At 32.2% G+C, this 17,926-nt stretch overlaps 1 protein-coding gene across 4 annotated transcripts in view; it reads right to left on the bottom strand.

The window, feature by feature from the left end:
* KIAA0232 (KIAA0232 ortholog) overlaps window positions 1-17,926 on the bottom strand; it is a 94,103-nt gene that overhangs the window by 59,072 nt on the left and 17,105 nt on the right. For 2 of the 4 annotated variants that reach the window (XM_074229823.1, XM_074229826.1), the window contains exon 1: window positions 1,518-15,391. In XM_074229823.1, coding sequence (XP_074085924.1) covers window positions 1,518-1,748 — 231 coding nt within the window. In that variant the 5' untranslated portion in view covers window positions 1,749-15,391. Of the gene's footprint in view, window positions 1-1,517; window positions 15,392-17,926 lie in introns of those variants that run through there. The other 2 variants (XM_074229824.1, XM_074229825.1) reach the window with 2 other exon arrangements.

The following is a 17,926-nucleotide window of genomic DNA, read 5'->3' as shown; positions in this document are numbered from 1 at the left end:
ATCAAGAGTGTATTAACACTCTGAAGGACAGATATAAAAAAAAAAAATAAAGACTCCACAATCTTAGATTTAGAAGGGACTTTAGAGATTACCTAAAATTTTACCTTCCATCCACTATCTGAAAATCTCCTAAGATATCCTTGACAGATAGTCATCTGGACTTTCTATTTAAATTTATCCAGTAAAGAAAAACTTACCACCTCAGACAGTAGTAAATTCCATCTTGGGTAATGCTACTAGTTAATTCTTTCAACCTCAGTAATTGTTTGTAAATTAAAGGCAAAATAAAATAGAGACAATACTTTCCTTCTATTAAATCAAATCCCGCTCCCCTATCATCTTCATTGTTTATGGTTCTGTTCTCTGGATCCACATTAGTGGTCTTAGTGCTTTAAACTGCTTTTAGTGGGGGTAAGGCTAGCGCTACTGTCAAAGAAAAACATAAGTCATAGATAAAACTCCCAAAGTCCCTTAAGTCTTCCCAAACCCTTCTTAAGGTTCTATAAAAATATATGATATTATTTTAAATTCTTCTGTAGCACTAATTCATAGAACATTAGCTCACTATTAAACTTTGTTTCACTTCTGGCTAAGAAGCAATTGTATCTTTCACTTCCAATGTGTCTGCTTTTGCGGTAGGGAAAATAGCTGAAATTTTGTTCCGGTACTTAGAATTGGCAATTTTTTTTTTTTTATTTTAAGCTCAGTACATCAATTAACCCCAGGTGGGAGAACCTATTTTTATATATGAGTAATCATTTTATATAGTGAGTTATTTAAGGTTGGAATGGGGTGGACAAAAAAGATGGGGATCCAGGGGCGGCTAGGTGGCACAGTGGATAGAGCACCGGCCTTGGAGTCAGGAGTACCTGAGTTGAAATCCGGCCTCAGACACTTAATAATTACCTAGCTGTGTGTGGCCTTGGGCAAGCCACTTAACCCCATTGCCTTGCAAAAACCTAAAAAAAAAAAAAAAAAAAAAAAAAAAAAAAGACAGGAAAGAAAGTGCTGTGTTTGGGAAAGAACACTGCTTGACCAAACTTGAGAGTTTACTGATTCATAATACAAAATAATTTAGAAGTACTTTAGCTGGATCTTTCCACAAAAACTATTTCAATCAATGAGCATTATTTTAGTAAGCCAGTATTACTTAACACTAAGCAACTTATGTTACTTAAGAATGTAACTTAAGAATATTAATACAATATATCAAGGATATTCTGTAATCGAATGTAAGAATATAGTTTTCCTAAATCCTAGGAAGTACTTCAGAACAAGAAATTTGTAAGATCAACATTACAGATTCAGGCTGAAAAAGGACCTTAGCCAGTGCCAGGTTTCCCCTCCCCCTCCCCCCAATTTTCCAGATGAGAGAGCTGAAGTCCAGGGAAGTAAAACCCCAGGTGGCACAGCTTTTAAGTTGAGAACCCTTTCGACCATCATCCATCCCAACAATAAAGACATATGTAGAGACAATAACAATTTACTTGCATGAAACATCTAAAATGTGTAAATACCTGTTCCTGTAGATCGTAGTCATAGCTATCATGCAGCAGAAGACTGAGGACATACCGAGTATAAATCATGGCATCAATGCCACACTTCTCTAGCTCTTGTCCCAGCCAGGTCTGCACTGGACCCAAAGCATGAAGCAGAGACATTTCAGAAACAGATACAGGGCCTGGATAAGAGCTTGAGGAGCTTTCAGATGGCAAACCATCCACAACAACTGTACAGAGAGGGTGCATGAATCTAGGTGGCTGGCATCCTTAAAACGTGAAGCATTTTCTGTAGTTGATATTCCGTTGGTATCTGGAGGGGATTTTCACTCCAGTAAACAGGAGAGAGGCTTGACTTCTAGGATAATCATTTATATTTGCTAGCAGTCAGCTGTCTAGAACTGAACTTCCCTCTTCAGGCATGACCAGTGAATATACTTATCCTAATAGCAACACATGTAGATGTGTTTTTCTACCTTAATTTCACATTGAGGCCAAATGTGAGTCTCCGGCAGAACCTACAAAAATGAAGAAAAAAAGTACAAATGTGAATACAAGGACAACCCATCAAACATTTGAAAATAATTTTTAAAATGCAAATGAATGAATTCACTTAAGTAGTTTTGAAAGTAGTTTTATAAAAATTCTTTAATCTTTTTCATTAATAAAAAAAAAACCTTGAGAAAAATAATATACTCAGATTTGCTGAAGGCTATATACTCAAAATAACAACTTGATAAGGCTTAGTAATTCAATTCAATAAACATTTATTAAATGCCTACTCTGTGCAAGACACTATCCTAGGACCTGGAATTTAAAGACACAAATAAAAGAATTCCTGAATTTAGTAAGCTGATAGTCTATGGAGAATAGGGAAAATAAATAATATGTACCCAATAAAAAGTATATAAAAGGTAATTTGAGGAGAGGGTTAAAGTCTGCCAAATATGTATAAATAATACGTATAAATTGAACTTTTAAGGAGATGAAGTTTCTGAGAGGCAGAAATGAGGAAAAGGTACATCCCAGCTGAAGGAATCAGCAATGTTAACAATGAAACCTTTTCTAATTTTGCCCTATCAGAAATTATTCCTTTTCCTTTGGAGGCTACTAGAAACATCAGTGGAGAAAGAGTTGGGCCCGAAGTCAAGAAGATCTGACTTGAAATCCAGGCTCAGGCAACTCCTGTCAGCCTCAGTTACCCCAATTGTAAAATAGGAATCATTCACAAATAAGAACTGTCAAGCGCTCAGCACAGGACCCATCAGATAAGAAGGGCTTAATAAATGCTTGCTCCTTTCCCTTGTCCCCTTCTTTCTTAGGAGGGCCACAGGTCCATTTTTTTAAACTTCAGCTTCAGCATACTTCAGCTCTCTTGTTAGCTACTAAAAATATTTGAGTAGTATCTCTTCTACCCTACATTATACTCTCTTAGGAAATAAGAAATGGTTTATCTTGACCTTTCCCAAAGCACCTAGGTCAATGGACTACATACATTATTAGATGCTTCATAAAGGTATATTACTGAATGTTTGTTTTGCTGAATTACTAGACTAGTAAAATGTTGACTTTTACCTGCAAAGCTGAGTTAATTAATCAAGCACCAAAACATTAGATTATAATTTGAAAAGGCATGAATCTAAAACTAAGTAGTAATTAGCTAACAACTTCAGAAAAACAGTACTCAAGGTTGAAAGACAAAAAGACACTTTGTGACCTGGCAGGTACTATTTATATATTCTTTAGGCAAATAACATCATATCAAGATTACTTTATAAATTTAAGGAAAGAGCACATTTTTGAATATGCTAAGCACATAGAAAGAAGAGTTCTATCAACCTGGCTGCTAAGAATAATTGTTCTGATTTCCTGAGACAAGCTTTCTCAAGATTTGACAAAGGCTGTAAGATTTTTCTTTGCTTCCCCTAATTAATGCCCTTTCAGTAAAAACTGGGGTCAAGCTAAATAATATAATGCCTATTGAGTAACATTCATGATAAAGCCTAGAAGAAGACAGAACAATTAAAATAGCAATTTGTATCCAAAGTAGAAAGAACATAATACCACACCGCCTTAGCTTTATATTAGTACATGCTGGACCACAAGAGGGTTATCACAAAATGTTCATTTTTTAAAAGCAGTATTAGTAATTGTTAGTGAAAGCATCATGTGAGAAAAGTAAGTGTACAAACACTTAAAGCTAAAATTCTTTGTTAGAGGTAAGTGCACAAAATTCTAAAAGTTCTCTGCAATAGGGTACTAAATTTTAAGGATTTTTTTAAAGAAAACATTACTAAATGATTCAAAGACCAACTGTAAAAAATAAATTAATTTTGTTATTAAGGTGTCATATATGCTAAGTTTGGTTTCATTTAAAAATAATTCTCAGCTACTAACACTCTCTTCCTTGAATTTAAAACAAATCTAATTACCTTAAAAACATTTATACAAACCCCATGTAAAGTCTATAAATGCCCCATATATATTAGCAGTTGGCTGTCAAAGCATTTTTTTAATCAAACATTACAAAACAATGTTTCATAAAAAAGTTTTAAAACCAAGTCAAAAGATTTAATATCACTTTTACTACTTTTAAAATAAATATTTTGCAATATAAAATATAAACTGGAAAGTAGAAAATGGAGAGAAAGGTAATCAAAATAGGATAAGCTCTTTGGTCCAACTGCTCAACTGCTAAAGACTTGATAAGGATAAATCTGAGCAATTAAGCATTCTTTTTTCTATTTTCATCAGCCTTTTACATCTCTTTTATTGTTTTAGTCACGCTTTTAGGAGGTCTCCACGCCTACTATTGTAAACAAATAGGCAAATCATTAAGGGATAAAATTACGTAAAGAAAAAAAATCAATTATTTCCTCTTCAAATCTTGGGAGAATGGAATGAGTAGTATCCAAACTGGAAGGGTAGAAAAAACCATTCATTGTTTATTAAATGCAAAGCACTAAAACAAAACATGCATATAAAACAAAATATAGAGCACAGAGTTTATTCCTAGAATTTACTTCCGAGCGCATTACTAACCCCAAAAGGGTACTCTTTTCCTAAAATTCATTCCAGATGTTCATAATTTTTCTTTCCTAATAATAATATAAAGCAGACTTATAGTTATTTATTTGACCATATGCCAAGAGTACTAGTAGAAAATGTACACCTTGATTTATTTTACAACTAGGGCCATAAAGACCATGAAACATTAAAGTAAAAAGTATGGGGATTAGATTTTTCCCCCCCTTGTTCAACAGGTGCTACATTCTGGCAGGGGTTTGGGTTTAAGTGGGCATACGTTACAGGTATGGTACTCAAAAACAGGCTCCAGGCTTGGCTTCTTCTTACAGAGTTTCTGAGGATAGAACAACATCACGACAGATCCAAAGAATGCATAAATCTTGAAGCAGACAGTTCTTGCTTAGATAAACAAGTTCATCCAAAATCAGCCAATATACCTGGGCTCTGACTACCAGTATGGATCAAGAAGTTCACATTCATCTAGACCTGAAAATCACCTTTCAGTTGTGAGCAGACACCAAATGGATAACCTAAGAACTTCAAAGTGATATTGGTTCATGAACCTGCCTCTGGTACTGTGGTCTACTATTCCATTAGTATAGGTATTGATGGTGGCATGTGGTTGGCCTCTATGGGGCAGCCACCTTTCATCTAACTGGCAGAATTCAAAAACCTGACGAGCAAATAAGCACAGTTCCTCTGTTCCACTAATTAAACTAAGTTCATCCAGGATATCTGACATTTATATGTATTTTGTTACCATTAAAGTATTAAATATTTTGTCATAGTTTGTAACTGAAGAGGCAACAGATCTATTGATATTATAGTCTTATCATTAAAATCACTTCTCTATTGTCATTATTACCAAAGCATCTTAGAGAGGCAAATGGTTTTTTTTAAATATCTTAAATATTTAAAAGTTAAACTTATATATTAAATACTTACCTCTATGTCCTAAAGCCCTACTTTGAGACAGGCTGAAAGAGGGAAACAGCATGGGCTAAGAATAAAATCATCTGTGTTTCAGTCTTGGATCCTAGACTGACTAAACAAGTAACTCTTCTTTCTGCACCTCAGTATTTTCATCTGCACAATATGCATAATTACAGTTGATTTATTTCACAGATGGCTGAAAATCATATAATAAGTCAAAGAGAAGACTATAAATGTAAACTCTTACTATTACAAATCACTTTCCTCAATTTAATTTGAAAATGGATTAGGTGACATACCAAACTAATGTACTCTGTAACTAAAAAGTCTTTTGAATACCTTTGAAGCACATTTACATCTGCCTAAAATATTTAAATGATTTCATAATCTGATCAACTGAAGCTATACTTGGTAGCTTTCCATATATGATGCTATTAGGACATTAAAATAATTCAGTTCAGTTTACTTGGGGGGGTAGTTTAAAAAGTATCAAACCATGAGATTGGAAACTTCCCTGGGTTGAGATCTCAATTTTCTCTTTTAACACTGAAATTACAGAGAACTGTTGTGAGTCCAAAGCAATTGTGTCTATGTGAAGCTCCATTTTAATTATGGGGATGAATTTGGATCGTATCATAACTTCGATATCAAGTTTCATTATAATTCTGTGATTGAATGTAGACATCTGTGCCCTGAGCTAGGGCTTCCTGTACAGACATGGCACTAAAAACCAATCTGAACTTTTAAAAATAGCCTGAAGACTGAGAAACACAGCGCAGACTTTTTGTTCCACTCTACTGTCTGAGTTCAATTCTAAGGCCAACTTCTCAGAAGGAACTTTGGATTCAAAATGTCTGAGGTAAGAGGAGAGGCCAATGACTTAAGTAATTTTAGGAACTCAATCCCAACCCCCAATGCCCATCAAGCAATCCTCCTATTCAACCTTCAGGCCAAACTAACTAAATAATTTCATTACTGGTTTTATCTTGGCTTGGAAGTGAGACTATGAGTCTTTCAGTTAATGTTCACCTCCCAGGAATTAAAATATTCCAGAGGCTATAGAAGAAACCACCCTAGGTCTATAAGACACAGTGCCCCAAGGGCTAAATATTACAATTAGAATGTTACTCTTTGATTTTATTATGAATTTCTTTAAATTATAACCATAATCTAGTCCCTCTTTTTAAGTTTCATACTGATAAAATTACCCCTAAACTGATTCATCTTTTCTTGATGAGAAGATACATGGTATCTGCTAGACTTAGAGTCAGAAAAGACCTGTCAAATCCCTCCTGAAACTCACTGTTTGTGTAGATCATGGTAAGTCACAACTTCTGTGAGATCAATTTCCTCATTATTAAACTGAGGATAATACCACCAGTAGAACTAACCACCACCAACAACAACAACAATAATAACAATAGTAATAATGATAATGTGAATAATAACAAAAATAATTATTGATCCTAATACCCCTGGGGGGAAAGGTGCTCTTATTATGCAATTTTACATTATAAGGAAGCTAAGGGAAATGGATTCATCGATTTATTCAGGATCACACAATCAATATATAAGGCCAAATTTGAATTTGGATCTTCCTAATAATTCCAGTCCCAGTACTTATGCAGCTAACTAGCATCAGCTGTCTCTAGCAATATAATCAAATGATATAATGTGTATCCTTTTTTAATGATTGTTGTAAAACCCTTAAACCGCTATTTAAATGGCAGTTACTGTAAAATGCCCAACAGTTCATTTTTCTATTTAAGCAAGACATCATCCTATTTATACTTTTAATTTGTTAAATCTTTGCTTCACAAACATTCTAAAAGATGAGCTACAGTTTGAATGAATTAATGCTAAGTTCTTTTCATCCAGATGTATAATTTCATAGAGACAGACAGATAGATGATATACATATGAATATATAGAAGTCACAGTGAAGAAATTCTAAACCAATGCAGGTTAGCATTTTTTTTGTAAGTTAAGGTCTCAGATATGAAATTAGTAAGGCCCAAATTAATAAGTTTTTTCCTTGGGCATTCTTTAATCTTTAACCAAATCTAATCTCCATCAAAATGATGGAACTGAAGTATCATGGAAATGAAGTGCTTTCTACTTCACACCACAAGCCTGAAACAATTCATAAATTTAAACTTTAATAAGGGTTAACTGGTTATCTTCTTATACATGTATAGAAATCATCTCCTTAAAGGAAACAGCATAGGCTAAGAATAAAATCATCTGTGCTTCAGTCTTGGATCCTAGACTGAGTAAACAAGTAACTTTTCTACACCTCAGTATTTTCATTTGCACAATAGGAAATATAATTTCCCTAAATGGCAGGGCATAACACTATAGTTCAACATCTTTAAAGTAGTAAAACAATATTATCAATCTATGTTTTAAGGTATTAATACTAGATACTATGAAGGAAATTACAGAAATTTTTATTATGTCTTTGAGTCAACTAATATCTATCTGTGCCTGAAGGAATGAATACATCTAACATTAGAGTGTAACTTTAGGAAAATATTGTATTGTGTCCCTATTTAGGTTTTTCCTCAGCAAAGAATCTGGGGCAGCAGTTTGCCAATGTCCTTCGCTAGCTTATATATAAGGAAGTTGGGGCAATTTGCCCAGGATCACACAGCTAGTTAAGAAGAGTCTGAGACCAGATTTGAACTCAGGAAGCTAGTCTTTCTGACTTCAGACCCAGCACTACATCCACTGCACCAACCATCTACTCTTAAGAAAATACACTTTGGCATAAATTCCTACAAAGTTCAAGTATATGCAAATTACATAGATTTTGTGTGACACTGATTATAATATTTAGATTATTTATTGAATCACATTTAAGTTTTGTAGGAAGGAACTTCTACTACCTTTTAATCTGAATGCTACAAAAATAAAGAAACAATATATTCTAGAGTAACAAAAATACTAGAAAAGAGAGAACTAGATTATTTTTTGACAATCTTTTACCTTTTAAAGGCAGCTGGGACAGTTGATAGCAGACAGACCACAGAGTACAGTGGATAGAATACTAGGTCTGGAGTCAAAAAGATAGGAGTTCAAATCCAGCTTCAGATACTTAGCAGTGTGACTCTGGGCATGTCATTTGACCTCTGCTTGTCTCAGTTTCTTCATCTATAAAATCCTCAGAATTATGAGGATAAAATGAGATAATATTTATAAAGCACTTAACCTGTCACTTGATTCCATCCTAACTAAAATTCCCAAAAGTATTAAGTTCTATATGTTCCTAACACCAGAGATTTATGGTAGAAGAGACAGAGAGATTAGAGGCAGACATATAAAAATGAATTTTAAAAGCAAAATCACTTGCTAATTTTCTGACAATACTCCAAGAATATTTGTGAAAAATCTTACAAAAAAATTTAACCCAGTTGAATTATCAACCAGACATTAAGAGATCCAGGCAGCTAAGCAGTTATCAGAAAGGTGCCCAGTAGGGCAAAATATGAAAATGGAACATTTTGAAGAAAAATATGGACTTATCTGTTTCAGTCTAACTTTGCTAATGTAAACTGATAGATTCAAAGAAATATTTTTAAATAACTTTAAAATCACCAGCAACTGAGATCAAATACAGCATATAAGACCTTCTTTTCAAGACACACACATATGAGAGAGGGAGGGAGGGAGAGAGGGGGAGAGAGAGAGAGAGTATCCCCTTTCCTACACACCTATCTTTTCCTACTTTGAGCCTGTAGTAGTACATAATGTTAATCACTGCCATTATAATCTTTTTGGAATTATGAAAGTATCCATGATCAAGAACTAATATTTAGGAAATATTTTGGAAGGGAAAGAGAGAATATATGATTCATTCTTGATTTTTCTTGTAAATTTCAGCCACTGGTAAAATTCATTATATCATTATAATCAAAATTTTACCATAATCAAACTATTTCTGAGTTTTAAATGATGCCCTAAAGAAACCATGTTTTGCTAATCTCAGTATATTTTAAATTACAAATCTGTACTACATTATGATCATTCCTTGTTAATATAATAATCAATAACAAAATAGGACATAAATTTAACATTTAATTTTGTGGCATAAACAATATAAATATGAGTTAATCAGGCAGAAGTATATAAATCAGTTTACATTTTTCATGTATTTTAGGATATTGCATTACATATATGTCTTACATATACATTATCCAGTAAACAAATGAAAGGATGAAGAAAGGGGAAAGGATAGTCCAAATGGCACTTTCACAACTATGTGATGTTACATTAATGCTTTGGGAATATTTTAAAGCAAGAGTCAGGTGTTTGACCTATACAATTTCAAATAATGGTTTTCTAATCGAAAATTTCTAATTAAGGGAGTAGTGAAGGAGTGTCATTACAAGAAAACTTTTCTGCATTGATTTTTAAGACTATGTTTAGATTTAAATATATATATATTATATATATATTATATATATTATATATATATGGGGTTTGGATAAAAAAACAGCAACTGATTATTCTTAATTCAACTAAAAGTGCTATGAAGTATTTTTTTGAAACTCAGACACCACTTGATTAAGGTTGAAATCCTTGAAAATATCTTCACCTATATTCCTATAACTTAAATGAAATTAAGCTGTGCCTAATTAAGTCAATCTTTAACAAATATTATACATGCTTTCCAACAAGTTTCCATTCTGTTTTGTTTTCATAAGCCTTAGTTAATAGTAACAAATTAATCTTATGGAAAAGGCAAGAAGCCATAAGAGTGGATAAGAAGCAACAATTAGATTTACAGTGGAACAAAAGAACATTTGGAGGGTATGATAAAGACATTTTCCTAAAACTACCTGAATATCTGCAAAACTATAGTACTAGTTTATAGATAACTACAAATCTGACTCTATCAACCCATGGAATTTGCAGGAGTACAAGTTGTCAAAGCTAACTGTTCCTTAAATTATTAGTCAGTGAAACTAGAACTTCAGCCAAATTGTGACATTTAGAATATTAGTAGTGCAAATGGATTTAAACACTAAAGAACACAAGTGACAAAGTTAGATTATCAAGATAAAAAAATAGCAATTAAATAGCAAGTAGTAGTCCCAAGGAGTTGAAGAAACTGCTTTTGAAGATGGTTAAGTGCTTTAGAGCCTGGAACAAGACTGAAAAGTAAACTTAAACTTCTCTATGAAGTTTTCCCTTGAATATTTCAGCCTACTTAAATCTTTCCCTGCTCTGATGTCTACTAAAAACTTTCTGGGTCTAAATTTGAGAGGGAAAAAATCCTGAGTCAGAAGTTTGTAATTACTGCAGAATTCTTAAAAAAATTAAATGAAAACTGAAAAGTTAATCTGGTTTAAGTTTGGTGTCTCCAAGAAACAGAATGTCTAATTTAGGATGAAGAATCAACTAACTACAAAATAGACCTAGCCTTTGGCTTAATGTTATACAATTTATAAATCAATTACTCAGAGTTGATAGAGAACTACTTTTAGTAAATCGACAAGATTTACTATGCCTGGTCTATCATTATATGCCAGACATTGTCTTAGACACTGGAGATACAAAGACAAAAAGTGAAGTAGTTCCTACTTTCAAGATACTCTGTTTTTTTATATGTATAGATCTCTCTAAAATGAGATAAAATCCGCTGCAATTTTTAAAAATGAATTTCAGCCCTATTTAAGTAGTTTAACCCCAACTACTAAAATAGTTGACTAGCTAAAACTGTGGTAGAAGAAGGGCAAGAAAAGGACTAATAATTTGTACATATATAATAAGTAAATTCAAGTAACTGGAAGCCTAGGGGAAGCACTAGGAGATATGGCTATGGCTAACCAGTTTAGAATCATACCAATGTTGAAAACAAAAACCACAACTTTAGAGTTTTGTATGGTGCTTTAAATGTAGCAAAGTGGTCACATCAGTCTAACAGAATGCAGATTAAAGAGGCGGAATTACTGAAATCCCTGCATGTCACACTCTTTTTAGTATATTCCAATATCAGAGTGTTTATTTTCTCCCACATTAGTATATATTTCTCACTCAGCTAACAAACATTGTAATGATCAAATGCTTACAAACTTGAAAGTCTATTAATGATCTCTGTGATCTTTAATATTTTAAACTAATAATAGAAAACTAGTTCAAGGATATGCTAACTACTATTTTATATACTTTATATGGTAAGCTGTCAATAACTGCCTGTTGAATTGAATTTGAAATGACTTCAACTCCTTTTTTTCTGTCCCATTCTTCCCTAACCTGTATTGCTTTGACTATGTACTATTCCCTACACTTTTTCACATATTAGTTCAATCTGACATAATTGTGCCTTTCCTCTCTAAGTTCAGATCTTTCCTCCTTTTATTCCTATTCTGTTTTTAACTGGTGTCCCATTTTTATACCAAAAATATATTTCATAATTGGTTTTTTGAAAAGGCTGAATTTTTAAGAATTTGCAACTTCTGCAAATGATTGTCACAAACATTCCCTTCTGGTACCCAAAGTTTGCATAAAGAGCAAGACTAGCAAAGGAAGAAATAAGTAAAGAATATAGCAAAGTGTAGAAGAAAGAAGAGTAAAGAAGAGATAAGATAGACCTAAAAAGTCTGACTAAGCTAATAATAAATTAAAATCTTTCACTGACTCCTAAGTGACATTTAATTGCTAGATCTGAGAATGCAATTACCAGGACAGATGGTTAGGCTTTCATAAATAAGAATTCTTACCTGTTCAGTTTGTGCATCTCAGTGAATGAAATTGGAACAGAAGGTGTTGTTCATCCTCCTTAGCGGGTGGACTGGTAGCAGAACCAGTCTATGTCCAGAAGAGACTCTCCATAGCCTACTCTGGAATTCTGTCACTTAATATCAAGTTTTCAAGAGCTAAGTCTAATGATTTTAAATTTGCAACAAAGATACAGCCAGGTCACCACATCAAAAGGAACTGTCAAACTACATCTATTTCCAATATCATCCTAGAACTATATCAAATCCTGAGGCAGGATAATCTTCCTTTCTAAGATATATTCAAATTAATAATACTGGGGTAGAATTAGAAGGTTGTCTTACCTCCCTGAGTCACTAAAATATGTGAAAGCATACTAAATATAAATGTCTTGTTTTTACCTTACCATTACAATTTTTCAAGGTCTGATTTACAACCTATTTATAAAGTAAGACTTCATGGAATTTAATTTTTAAAACTAAATTATCAAGAATATATAAAGAAAATGATTGTTAAATGGAAAACTGAAAGTTGATTATGTTTGAAATCTATCCTTAATGGCTCTAATACCATAACCATTGAAGGTATATACTAAAAAACAAGTGGCCCTAATTCATGAAAGACCTCTCAATTGGCTCCATAGAATGAAAAGAATTCCTAAATGTAGGACTATTATTATATCTTCTGAGATCATTCTCTCCAAACAAGCAAGAACTATTAAATATCTGAATTAAGTTGCTGGCATATAATACACCTTATATTTATGAAATAAGAAAGAAAAGACAAAAATCTTTATATTTAAAAAAAGACCCTGAAAGCTGTCAAGTTAAGGATAGAAATAAGACTTTCCTACAGAAGAAAAACAAATGAGATCTATATCTGTTTTGTACATGAGGCACAGCTCTCATTCCATCTGTATAAAATCTTCTCAGCTAACAAACATTGTAATGATCAAATGCCTATAAACTTGAAAGTCTATTAATGATCTGTGATCTTTAATATTTTAAACTAATAATAGAAAACTAGTTCAAGCATATGCTAACTACTATTTTATTTTTGAACTTTGCTTGCCACTTTAGATAAGTTTGCTTAACATAGTTCTGATCATAAAAATCTATAAAATTTCTAGATCACTTTCTTCAGATTGGAATCTTGAGACCTATTTGCTAATCTAGTTCTATTATGGGTCAAAATTTTTTAACCAAAGGGAATTTATAGTTCACCAAGATGTTCTAAGAACAAAAATTATTTCTTTTATTACCAGAAACAGGAAAGGCCAGTTTATATAATGGATAGGGAATATATCACTTAAGAATGGGCTGGGAAGGTAGACAATTCACACAAATCACTAAATCAGAGATCAAGTTATTTTCTGGATAATATAAAAATATCCTTCAATTATTTTTTCAAAGTTTTACATATATGTCCAAAACACAACAGAAAATATTCTTCACTACAGCAAGAAATAAAACCAAACAAAAAACTGCCTTACTGTTTGGACTTCAGAGGTAACAAACTTATACTTCACAACTACTAAATTACTCTAGAAACTTAAAACCTTTATAAAGACACAAGTGATGACATTAAAAATTATAAACATTATAAAATAATATTTAAAGATTAAAACTGGACCCTTAATTGTGTGGAAGAATCCTAAGGCTATAACAGACTGGTCTATACTGAAATAATAACAAAAATAATAAGGGATGAAACTGTATATTTAAGGAATAAATTTCAAAAGCCACAAGCCCTGAACTCAATTCCATGAGAAGTACACATTTTCAGCATTTTTATTGACTGCAATTGCAACAATTAAACTTATTCAAAACCTACTGAATATATAAAAATGGGCAAAGATCAGAAAATTTGTTAAAGTCGATTACATAAAATACAAGATAACGTAAGTCAGACATTATGTCCTAAAAACAGGCTTCTCAAAATGAGGCAAGAAAATGTCTGTTAATGAAATTTCTACTTCTTCCAAATACATTACAAGTGCTGACAAATTTTTAAAAATTTATTTCCAATGTTTAATGAATATAATTTAAGGTTATTTTAAAGCAAATAAATAAAGCAACTCATTACCAAGGTTGTCTTTCAAACAGTAAACTAACTCCTATAATAATTTTTCAAGATAAGTTTTGGTCATACATAGAGATTTTGTCACTGTATATGTAGTATTTGCCTAGCTTTCAATGATGCCTTTTTCAGTGAAAAACTTCTGTAAGCACAGTTTGACCATCTTGTTGTTGAAAAGAAGGTAAGGAAAAAACAAATTTCAAAAATTCTAGTTTCAGATGAACAACAAATCCATGCATATAAAATTTAAGAGAAAGGACCAACTAATTTGTGGAAATCAGCTAACCTTAAAATTTTCAGACTTTAAATTATTGCCAAAACATTAAAACATTATTTTTTTAAACAGACTGTCTAATTTTCATTCATAGATTTCATATATTGAATATTCCATCAACAAATAATATAAACAAGCTGTTCTTGTGCTCTAAGTTAGACAAGAAAGGTATATTTAACTTTTTTCAAGATATTGGGGAGCTTTTAAAAACAATTGGGGTCATAATTTGAAGAATCTAATAAAAACTTAGAAAATTACATTTCTCTAAAGCCTAATTTACAAAAAAAGGAATAATTTACTCGAAATCCATGATTTGTATAAGAGTTGAAACACTAACAAAAGAGAAAATTAAGCCTAAAACCAGAGATTCTAACCTTTCTCTTGGGGTTGAATACCAAGAGATAGTTTGGAAATGTAATTACTAAATTTTTAAAATAAACTTATTATATTTTATGAATCTTGATTTGCTTCCTCCTATTATACATACTTATAATTTTCTTTTCCTTCTTTATCCCTTTTCAATCCTTCCTTGACTCACTTTTTCAAATTTCAGGTACTTGGTAGTCTTGTTTAATTTCTTACCAGAAGAATGGTTTACTTAAGATGGATTTCTGAGTCTATCATTTCTATGAGAAACCCTTTTATACTTCATAAATCAAGACAAATGCTGGCTTAAAATTTATCTTTTCTGAAGTAAATGAAAAGATAGATATGTTTAAAAAAAAGACTGCAAATATTTTTTAAAAAACATTTTAATAATGCTACATTTCAAAATACATATTTAACATTTTATTGATTAGATTGCAAACTAAACAAGATACATTTTGGATTGATATGTTGTATTATGAGGAAAAATACATCAACATAAGTGAAGCAGCATTGTAAATCAGAGAGCATTTTAAATTTGAAACGTCACTATAAGTGCAAATGAATTAAAATATACTTTGATCATTGCAAATAGAAAAAAGCATCACATGGAAAAAAGAGATAAGGATAAAGAGAAGAGTGAAAAGAGATTGCTAACTATTCAAATGCTAAGAACAAAATAAATTTTATTCCAAAATACTGCCAAGTGAAATAAAAAGTGGATTATTTTTCATTTTAAAAAGGATTCCCAGGCAGATTTTTCATTCTAAATTTTAAATTTTGAGTTTAAAAATGCTAACTGAAAAAACCATCAATTTCTTATACCTCACCTTAAGTTTAAGTACCTTACTTCAAAGTAAATGTAAAATTTGCCTTCACTTTCAAGGGAAAAAAACCCCTTATTCACCTCAAACTATTGAAGAAATTGGGATAAAATGTTTTATTTTCTTATTAGAATAATAATAACTGATAACTGACTACCCCATGGATCTGGGAGAATCTAAAACTAATACATGTATATCAAAATATTATATAAAGTGTAAGTTGCTATTATTTTGCAATTACTAAAGATTATAATGATGCAAAATGTTTACTAGCTTTTATGTACAGATTTGGGTCACAGATAAGTTTACACCTGGACACATTCAATCTATTCAACAACTTCCTTTATTGTCTTTTTTTCATTAATTTAAAAGATGTTTTGACATCATCACTGACTGAATTTGTAAACTGGTCATTTTAGATAGTCTTCCTATCAGTACAGGATGAATCAATTTCATTAAACCTGTGTTGTATCATAGGATAAAAATAACACAAAACTTGAAAGCAAATAGGAAAACATTTCTTTTACATGAAAAATATTAAATAAAAATATAACTGGTCATTATAAAAATGCTACAGTAATTTGAAATTAGTCTAGCTGGTTCATAACTAGTCTTTGTGATAAATGAAATTAGAAGAAAGAGTTGGCTTGGGAGTTAGAAATTCTTTCATGTGTCTGAAGACATGGATACTGGTCCCAGCTCTTCCACAAACTAGCTGTATGATCTCCCTCACTGGGCCTCAGTTATTCATTTATAGAACAGCTGATTTAAATGAGAATCTCTTAAGATTATTCTAAAAATATCATTTCTTGATCGAAACTATATTCTAAAGAAGTTATTTAGAAATATTCAAATTACTAACAATTAAGTAAAATGGCATGAATAAAACTGCCCTTATTACAGGTATATTATGAAGATACATACACACACACACACACACACACACACATATATATATGCAAATTTTAAGTTAATATGGAAATTTATTCCTATCACTCATAAGATCATAGGTCTAGGGCAAGAAAAGATTTCCAGAAGCCATCTAATCTAACCTCTTAATTTTACAAGTGAGAAATCTGAGGTCCAGGGAGGTTGTGACTTAACCAAAGTCATTTAAGTAATGTTGGAGGTGTGATCTCTACCTCTTTGGTTTTCACTTCTGTGATATATTCAATCAAAACTTCTCCCATTAGACCTGGATAGTCTGCTCAAAATTATTTCCTTTACTCAGTCCTAAATGACCCCCCTTTAAATATCCCTCTCCCATGTTTGTTAATTCATTCAACAAACACATATTAAGTACCTACACATATCAAGCCTTGTGTTGATGTGTAAGTGGGTAAAGGACTCAAAGACAAAAATACAAGTCTCACTATTACATTGTTGATGGAGCTGTGAACTCATCCAGCCTTTCTAGAGAGCAATCTGGAATTACACCCAAAAGGCAACAAAAATGTGCATACCCTTTGACCCAGCAATACCACTACTGGGACTATACCCTGAAGAGATGATGAAAAAGGGTAACAACATCACTTATACAAATATATTCATAGCAGCCCTGTTTGTGGGGGCAAAGAATTGGAAATCAAGTAAATGTCCTTCAGTTGGGGAATGGCTTAGCAAACTGTGATAATTATGTATGTCATGTAACACTATTGTTCTATTAGAAACCAGGAGGGATGGGAATTCAGGGAAGCCTGGAGGGATTTGCATGAACTGATGCTGAGTGAGAAGAGCAGAACCAGAAAAACACTGTACACCCTAACAGCAGCATGGGGGCAATGATCAACCTTGATGGACTCACTCAGTCCATTTGTGCAACAATCAGGGACAATTTGGGGCTCTCTGCAATGGAGAATACCATCTGTATCCAGAGAAACTGTGGAGTTTGAACAAAGACCAAGGACTATTACCTTTAATTTAGAAAAAAAATTGACATTTTATTGTCTGATCTTGCTATCTCTTACGCTTTATGTGTCTTCCTTAAGGATATGATTTCTCTCTTATCACATTCAATTTGGATCGATATATACCATGGATACAATGTAAAGACTAGCAAACTGCCTTCTAGTGGGGGAGGGGGAGGGAAGTAAGATTAGGGGAAAATTGTAAAACTCAAAATAAATAAAATCTTTATAATTCAAAAATTTTTTAAAAAATTTATACTCCAAAAATACAAGTGCCTGTCTTCAAGAAGTTTG

The sequence above is a fragment of the Macrotis lagotis genome, chromosome 3, assembly GCF_037893015.1.
Source record: "Macrotis lagotis isolate mMagLag1 chromosome 3, bilby.v1.9.chrom.fasta, whole genome shotgun sequence".
NCBI lineage: Eukaryota > Metazoa > Chordata > Mammalia > Peramelemorphia > Peramelidae > Macrotis > Macrotis lagotis.
Note: the sequence above shows the minus strand (reverse complement) of the source record. Positions and strands in the feature narration are given on the sequence as shown.